At 46.2% G+C, this 8,219-nt stretch overlaps 1 protein-coding gene across 2 annotated transcripts; it reads right to left on the bottom strand.

Annotated features, from left to right (window-relative positions):
• Positions 1-1,082: 1,082 nt before the first annotated feature.
• Positions 1,083-7,375, bottom strand: LOC132817801 (zinc finger protein 708-like). 2 transcript variants are annotated; one of them, XM_060828292.1, is made up of 2 exons: positions 7,334-7,375; positions 1,083-1,971 (listed from the first exon to the last, which is right to left on the bottom strand). In XM_060828292.1, the coding sequence occupies exons 1-2, from the start codon at positions 7,365-7,367 to the stop codon at positions 1,508-1,510; spliced, it is 498 nt and encodes a 165-aa protein (XP_060684275.1). In that variant the 5' UTR covers positions 7,368-7,375; the 3' UTR covers positions 1,083-1,507. The 2 variants fall into 2 exon arrangements, with proteins under 2 accessions (XP_060684275.1, XP_060684277.1); XM_060828294.1 differs by lacking the exon at positions 7,334-7,375 and adding an exon at positions 6,923-6,981.
• Positions 7,376-8,219: the final 844 nt, after the last annotated feature.

The raw sequence follows: 8,219 nt of genomic DNA, 5'->3' as shown, positions 1-8,219 counted from the left end.
ATAACTTTCTTTTTAAGATTTAGGTACCAAGGTAGGTATCTAAGATAGCACCATCTATGACAACATTATACACTTTTTGCAGTACTCGAGTACATGTGACAATAAAAATCTAAATCAATACGCTGTAGGTGGTCTGACAAATGTCTATATTATTGAATTCGTCATTGTCTGTGCTGTTAAATATCATGAATGTGAATCTAACAGGCTGTAACTTAACCAATCTGTGAGACAGCTTTCCCAATTTTGTGTCAAATCTTCTGGTATTATGAAGGAGAACTTTACATGGTCAATGGCACTGAGTTTGCTGTTCTTGTTTCTGGTGTTCAGGTTGATGCCAGTGTTTCTTTTGGTTTTCCTTGAGACTTTTATGCAATTTTGGGTAGTTTTATGCAAGTGAGTGGTTTGTTTAACCTTTTCAGAGAAAACAGCTATGCTCTGGAGTCACGTATAGGCCAGACTAGACAATTTCTGAAGACTTCCTTCCCTGAAGTAATTTAGTAAGACAGACTGTTGTTAATTTCTGCAGCATTTCTTTTCAATGGTAAGTTCACTGTTGCCACTTCAGTTACAGAGACTGCTTTAAATCAATCTTTTAAAGAAAGAGGCTCAGTCATATCCTCATACTTGTTGAAGTTGAGGGTGGAGGAGAGGGGAGGTAGAGTTATTTGAAAGAAAATAATCTGCTACCAGACTAGCGCTGCTTAAACACATCATCTGAAACAGACCCCAGAAAACTATATATCAATAGATTAAATTCCAAATCCTGCAGTTGCTTATTGGTGTTTCAATAGACCAGATATATCAGAAAATTCCGTTGTGATTTCCCAGCTGAATAGTCTCTATCCTGCGGCTATATGTTGATGTGCAGTGATGCAGTCATTACTATACAAAATTCAATTCCAATTATATCTCCAGTAACAGCACCTTTAGTAGAGCAAGACTTACTAACATCAGTAAAAATACTCCTTGGTGTGATGAACAGCAAATCCTTCACCTGTGGTTATTTGTGAATTTGCTGGTGTATTAGTAGATGGGGTAATCGAGTGAATCCCTTCCCACACACTGAGCAAGTGAATGGCCTCTCTCCCGTGTGTACTCGCTGGTGTGTTCGCAGGTGTGCTGACTGCACATGTGGAGCAGGTCTCTCTCCAGTGTGAACTCGCTGGTGGCTGTGTAGGTTGGATGACTGAATGAATCCCTTTCCACACTCAGAGCAGTTGTACAGTTTCTTCCTAGTGTGAACTCACTGGTGTAACAGCAGGTGGGATGAATCAGCAAAGCCTTTTCTATACTCAGAACAGGTGAATGGTTTCTCTCCAGTGTGAACTGGCTGGTGTATCAGCATGTACGATCAGCAAGTAAATCCTTTCCCACACTCAGAGCAAGTGAATGGTCTCTCCCCAGTGTGAACCTGCTGGTGTTTTGAGCAGGCTGGATGAGCGAGTGAATCCTATCCTACAAACAGAGCAGGTGAATGGCTTCTCTCCACTGTGAACACGTTGGTGTCTCAGAAAATCAGATGACTGAATGAATCCTTTCCCACACTCCAAGCAGGTGAATGGTCTGTCCGCAGCGTGAAGTCGCTGGTGTTTGAACAGGTGGCATATATCAGCAAAGCTTTTTCCACACACAGAGCAGATGGTTTGTCCCCAGTGTGAGTTCGCTGATGTGTCAACAGCTGGGATGACTGAGTGAATCCTTTCCCACACACAGAACAAATAAATGGCTTCTCCCCAGTGTGACTGCGTTGATGAAGTTTCAGCTGGGATGGGTAAAGACATTCCTTTCCACACTCCTCACATTTCCACAACCTCTTCCCAGTGTCATTGCACTGGTGTTTGGATTGGTCAGATGAATGATCAAATACTTGTCTGCACACAGAACATGCATCCAATTTCTCCAAAGTGTGCTCAGTGCTTTTTCCCTCCATGGTCAAAATCCTGAATGTGGTTTCTTTGATTGCAAAAGCACCTTTGAAGAAATAAAAAGATTGTGAGAGTACCCAGAAAAAGAGACATATTGTCAAATTGAACCACATTAATCTGGTCTTCTGTGGAGCAAAATTACCATGAAAATTGCTGGATGATAGTTAAAATTCAACACATTCATAAGTATATTTCAGGGAAGGAAACCAGACAGTGTTTGCACAAAACCGTAGAAGGAGACAGAATTGAAGAGTGTGGCGCTGGTAAAGCACAGCCAGTTAGGCAGCATCCGAGCAGGAGAATCGATGTTTCAGGCAAAAGCCCTTCATCAAGAATGAGACCTGTGACCCAAGGGGGCTGAGAGATAAAAGGGAGGGGTGTTGGAGTGAGGAACGGTAGCTAGAATGCAATAGGTAGATGAATTGGGGTGAATATGAGAGGTCGGACAGGAGGTTGGAACGGATAGGTGGGAAGGAAAATGGATAGGTATGACAGGTCAAGAGGGCGGTGCCAAGTTGGAAAGTTAGATCTGGGATAAGGTGGGCGAGGGGAAATAAGGAAACTGGTAAAATCTACATGGGACTCTTCAAACATGAGGGATCAAAGGTGGAAGACAAGGCATTCCTCCTTCAGATGTTGGGTGATTAGGGTTTGGGAGTGGAGGAGGCCCAGGACTTGTATGTCCATGGCAGAGTTGGAGGGGAGTTATTATGTTCAGCCATGGGACGGTGGAGTTGTTTCGTGCCTGTATCCCAGAGATATTTTCTGAAATGTTCCACATGTTGGCATCCTGTGTCCCCAATGTAGAAGAGACTACATCCACAGCTACAACAGACAAGGTTGATGACATGTATAGAAGTATAGGTAAATCTATGATGGATGTGGATCCTTTGGGACCTTGGACAGAGGTAAGTGTGGAGGTGTGGGCGCAGGTTGTGCAAATCTTGAGGTAGCAGGGAAAGGTGCCAGGAATGCAGGGTGGGTTGGGTGGGGTGGAGTGTGAGTGTGGACCTAACAAGAGAGTCACAGAGGGAATGGTCTTTAGAGAACACACATAGAACATTGAACATTACAGCGCAGTCCAGGGCCTTTGGTCCTTGCTGTTGCGCCGACCTGTGAAACCAATCTGAAGCCCATCAAAACTAAACTAATCCATTTTCATCCATATGTCTGTCTAATGACCACTTAAATGCCCTTTACGTTGGCAAGTCTACTACTGTTGTAGGCAGGCCGCTCCACGTCCCTACTACTCTGAGTAAAGAAACTACCTCTGACATCTGTCCCATATTTATCACCCCTCAATTTAAAGCTGTCCCTTTGTGTTAGCCATCACCACATGAGGAAAAAGGCTCTCACTGTCCATGCTATCTAACCCTCTGATTATCTCATACGCACAGTGGCACAGTGGTTAGCACTGCTGCCTCAGAGCGCCAGAGACCTGGGTTCAATTCCCGCCTCAGGCGACTGACTGTGTGGAGTTTGCACATTCTCCCCGTGTCTGCGTGGGTTTCCTCCAGGTGCTCTGGTTTCAGTCCAAAAATGTGCAGATTGGTCATGTGAGGTGAAGGGGTGAGTGTAGGGGAATGGGTCTGGGTGGGTTGCGCTTCGGCGGGTCATTGTGGACTTGTTGGACCAAAGGGTCTGTTTCCTCACTGTAAGTAATCTAGTCTTAATTAAGTCACCTATCAATCCTCTCCCAATGAAAACAGCCGCATATCCCTCAGCCTTTCCTCAAAAGACCTTCCCTCCATACCAGGAATATCCTAGGAACCTTTTCCAAAGTTTCCACATGCTTTCTATAATGCAGTGACCAGAACTGTATCCAATACTTCAAGTGCAGCCGCACCAGCGTTTTGTACAGCTGCAGCATGATCTCATGGCTCTAAAACTCAACCCCTCTAACAATAAAAGCTAACACACTGTATGTTCTCTTAACAACCCTATCCACCTGGTGGCAACTTTCAGGAATATATGGACACCTAAATCTCTCTGTTCAGCTTTACTACCAAGAATCTTACTATTAGCCCAGTACTCTGCATTCCTGTTACTCCTTCCAAAGTGAATCACCTCACACTTGTTTGCATTAAACTCCATTTGCCACCTCTCAACCCAGCAGCTTATCTATGTCTCTCTGTAAATAGCAACATCCTTCAGCACTATCCACAACTCCATCGACCTTAGTGTCATCTGCAAATTTACTAACCCATCCTTATACGCCTTCATCCAAGTCATTTATAAAAAGCAGTGGCCCCAAATTGATCCTTGCGTACACCACTAGTAACTGAGATAGGGGTGGGGAGTGAAATATATGCCTGGTGATGGGGTCTGTTTGTAGATGGTGGCAAGGACGAAGAATAATATGATGTATCTGGAGGTTGGTGGGGTGGAAGGTGAGGATTGGGGAGGGGGTGGGATCTGTCCTTGTTGCAGTTGGAGGGATGGGGTTTAAGGACAGAGGTGCTGAAAGTGGATGAAGTGTGCTGGAGGGCATCGTTGACCATGTGGGAGGGGAAATTGCAGTCTTTGTAGAAAGAGACAGGTAGTTAAAAGGCAGCAATGAAGGAGAAGTACTTTGTACATCTCGACCTTCAAGTTGTGGAGATGTACAGCACGAAAACAGACCCTTTGGTCCAACTCCTTCATGCCAACTTGGTATTCTAACCTAATGTAGTCCCATTTTTCAGCATTGGCCCATATCCTTCTAAAGAGGAGAAAGTGAGGACTGCAGATGCTGGAGATTAGAGCAGAAAATGTGTTGCTGGAAAAGTGCAGCAGGTCAGACAGCATCCAAGGAGCAGGAGAATCAACGTTTCGGGCACGGGCCCTTCTTCAGGAATGAGGAAAGTGTGTTCAGCTGGCTAAGATAAAAGGTAGGGAGGAGGGACTTGGGGGAGGGGCGTTGGAAATGCAATAGGTGGAAGGAGGTCAAGGTGAGAGTGATAGGCTGGAATGGGGGTGGGGGTGGGGGCGGAGAGGTCAGGAAGAAGATTGCAGTTTAGGAAGGCGGTGCTGAGTTCGAGGGATTTGACTGAAACAAGGTGGGGGGAGGGGAAATGAGGAAACTGGAGAAATCTGAGTTCATCCCTTGTAGTTGGAGGGTTCCTAGGCCGGAAATGAGGCTCTCTTCCTCCAGCCGTCATGTTGCTATGGTCTGGCGATGGAGGAGTCCAAGGACCTGCATGTCCTTGGTGGAGTGGGAGGGGGAGTTGAAGTGTTGAGCCACGGTGTGGTTGGGTTGGTTGGTCCGGGTGTCCCAGAGGTGTTCTCTGAAACGTTCCGCAAGTAGGCGGCCTGTCTCCCCAATATAGAGGAGGCCATATCGGGTGCAGCGGATACAGTTAATGATGTGTGTGGAGGTGCAGGTGAACTTGTGGTGGATATGGAAGGCCTTCTTGGGGCCTTGGAGGGAAATAAGGGGGGAGATGTGGGTGCAAGTTTTGCATTTCTTGCGGTTGCAGGGGAAGGTGCCGGGAGTGGAGGTTGGGTTGGTGGTGGGTGTGGACCTGATGAGGCAGTCACGGAGGGAGTGGTCTTTTCAGAACGCTGATAGGGGAGGGGAGGGAAATATATCCCTGGTGGTGGAGTCTGTTTGGAGGTGGCGGAAATGGCGACAGATGATACGATGTATGTGGAGGTTGGTGGGGTGGTAGGTGAGGACCAGTGGGGTTCTGTTCTGGTGGTGATTGGAGGGGTGGGGCTCAAGGGCGGAGGTGCAGGAAGTGGAGGAGATGCGGTGGAGGGCATCATCGATCACGTCTGAGGGGAAATTGCAGTCTTTGAAGGAGGCCATCTGGGTTGTACGGTACTAGAACTGGTCCTCCTGGGAGCAGATGCGGCAGAGACAAAGGAATTGGGAATATGGGATGGCGTTTTTACAGGGGGCAGGGTGGGAGGAGGTGTAGTCTAGGTAGCTGTGGGAGTCAGTCGGTTTATAGTAAATGTCCGTGTTGATTCGGTTGCCCGAAATAGAAATGGAAAGGTCTAAGAAAGAGGAGTCTGAGACAGTCCAGGTAAATTTGAGGTCGGGGTGGAAGGTGTTGGTAAAGTGGATAAACTGTTCAACCTCCTCATGGGAGCACAAGGCAGCACCGATACAGTCATCGATGTAGCGGAGGAAAAGGTGGGTGGTGGTGCTAGTGTAGCTGCGGAAGATAGACTGTTCCACATATCCTACAAAGAGGCAGGCATAGCTGGGGCCCATTTGAGTGCCCATAGCTACTCCTTTGGTTTGAGGAAGTGGAAGGATTGGAAAGAGAAGTTGTTCAGGGTGAGAACCAGTTCAATCAGTCAAAGGAGGGTGTTAGTGGAAGGGTACTGGTTGGTACGGCGGAAAAGGAAGAAGCGGAGGGCTTTGAGAACCCTTCCTATTCATAAACCCATTTAAATGTTGCAATTGTACTAGCCTTCACCACTTCCTCTGGCAGCTCATTCCATATACGCATTACCCTCTGTGTGAAACAGTTGCCCTTTAGATCCCTTTTATATATTTCCCCTCTCACCCTAAACCTACGCCCGCTATTTCTGGAATCCCCCAACACATGCAAAACACTCTGTCTATTCATCCTATCCATGCCCCTCATGATTTCATAAACCTCTATAAGGTTATCCTTCAGCCTCCACACTCCAGGAAAACAGCCCCAGCCTATTCAACCTCTCCCTATAGCTCAAATCCTCCAACCCTGGCAACATCTCTGTATATCTTTTCAGAACCGTTTCAAGTTTTACAACATCTCTCCAATATTTCAAAAGTGGCCTAACCAGTGTCCTCTACAGCGACAGCATGACCTCCCAATTCCTGTACTTAATGCTCTGACCAATAAACGAAAGCATACCAAATGCCTTCTTCACTATCCTATCTACCTGTGATTCTACTTTCAAGAAGCTATGAACCTGCACACCATGGTCTTTTTGTTCAGCAACACCCCTTGGGACCTTACCAATAAACGTAAAAGTCCTGCTCTGATTTGCTTTTCCAAAATGCAGCATGTCGTACTTACCTAAATTAAACTCCATCTGCCAGTTGACGAGATATTTTGACACGATTTCTAAACCTCCAACCCCCACCACCTAGAAGGACCAGGGTAGCAGCTGAATATGAAACATCACAAATCTGCATTCCCCTCGCACATCATTGAACCAACAGCACTCTGCTCAGAGTGACACTGGCTCCTTCCTCTAATGTCACTCCAGCTCATCAATAGGGGGAATGTCACCATTGTCTTACCAGACCCTGGGGTTGTTCTATGATTACAGAGACGATGGTTGTGGTTTTTCCGGAGGTTTGCCCCTCCTCAGACAAAGGGGAGATGGTAAGGAGAGTCCTTAGCCAGGGTGTGAATTGAACCCATGTGTTAGTGACTTTGCACTTGATCCTGATGCATCGTTCCCTGCCGTTGGCTTGAACTCACCGTTTGTGCATCGGTCAAATGCAAAATTAACCATCAGCGAAACCAGGGTAGAAACGTAACTGCGCATGTTGAGGCTCTCCCTGGTTCGGGCTGATTGACGGCAGGTTCGGCCCAATAGGAAAAGAGGTCAAGCTGGAGGACTGAGCTCGAGCAGCTGGTCCCCCGGCCAATCAGAATTAATGGGGGAGGGGGCGGGTCAGAATACTGATCCTTCACCATTCTGAACAATACAGGCAGGAAAGCGGTAGTTGTGTCTGTGTGGAGAGGGAGTTGTTCAATTAAGGGTAAAGGACATCAAGGTTTTCAATTTTGGACAGTCTGCACTGTTGGGATTTTATTTTTGCTGTATTATAAACTGGAAGTCAAATGGCATATGTGCTTGTGTTAAGAAGGAAGATCTGAATCATCATATTATTACAGGAAGTTTAATATCAGAGTAACAGAAATTCACAACTGAGTCTCATGATAGCAGTAATCCTGTTGCTATGGTGGGTATTGGCCTGAAACCTGTGTTAACTCAGCATTCCATATTTGGTATTTCCTGTCGACGCAAGACTTTCTCTAATTATATCACATTAGTAAGTTGCCTCCTGTAATTGTAAAGAAATCTGTACATGAAAACAGAAGTGAGATCATAAGAGTTATCAGGGTTTTTACTTACAAGACAGTGTACTCAAACATTAATGTTGTGTGACGAAAATAAGAAGCATTTGTTCTTCGAAAACATGATAAACGAACCTTCAGTTAGAGGTTGGCAAGGGACATCTGACACATGAGTCGCTTATCCGTGGCCATTGCTAAGTGTGGTTAGACAAATGATTAACATAGCATTGACGACTCGCCCCCACCCCCCCAAAGTAAGAACGTTAGGAGAGGAAGATCCAGG

The sequence above is a fragment of the Hemiscyllium ocellatum genome, chromosome 8 (genome assembly GCF_020745735.1).
Source record: "Hemiscyllium ocellatum isolate sHemOce1 chromosome 8, sHemOce1.pat.X.cur, whole genome shotgun sequence".
In the NCBI taxonomy this organism is placed as follows: Eukaryota; Metazoa; Chordata; class Chondrichthyes; order Orectolobiformes; family Hemiscylliidae; genus Hemiscyllium; species Hemiscyllium ocellatum.
Note: the sequence above shows the minus strand (reverse complement) of the source record. Positions and strands in the feature narration are given on the sequence as shown.

Excerpts from the sequence above, each read along its gene's own strand:
- LOC132817801 (XM_060828292.1), bottom strand. The coding sequence starts at position 7,367 with ATGGTTAATTTTGCATTTGACCGATGCACAAACG. Across the intron at positions 1,972-7,333 it reads ATTTGACCGATGCACAAACG|GTGCTTTTGCAATCAAAGAA; the intron begins GTGAGTTCAAGC and ends ATTTCTTCAAAG.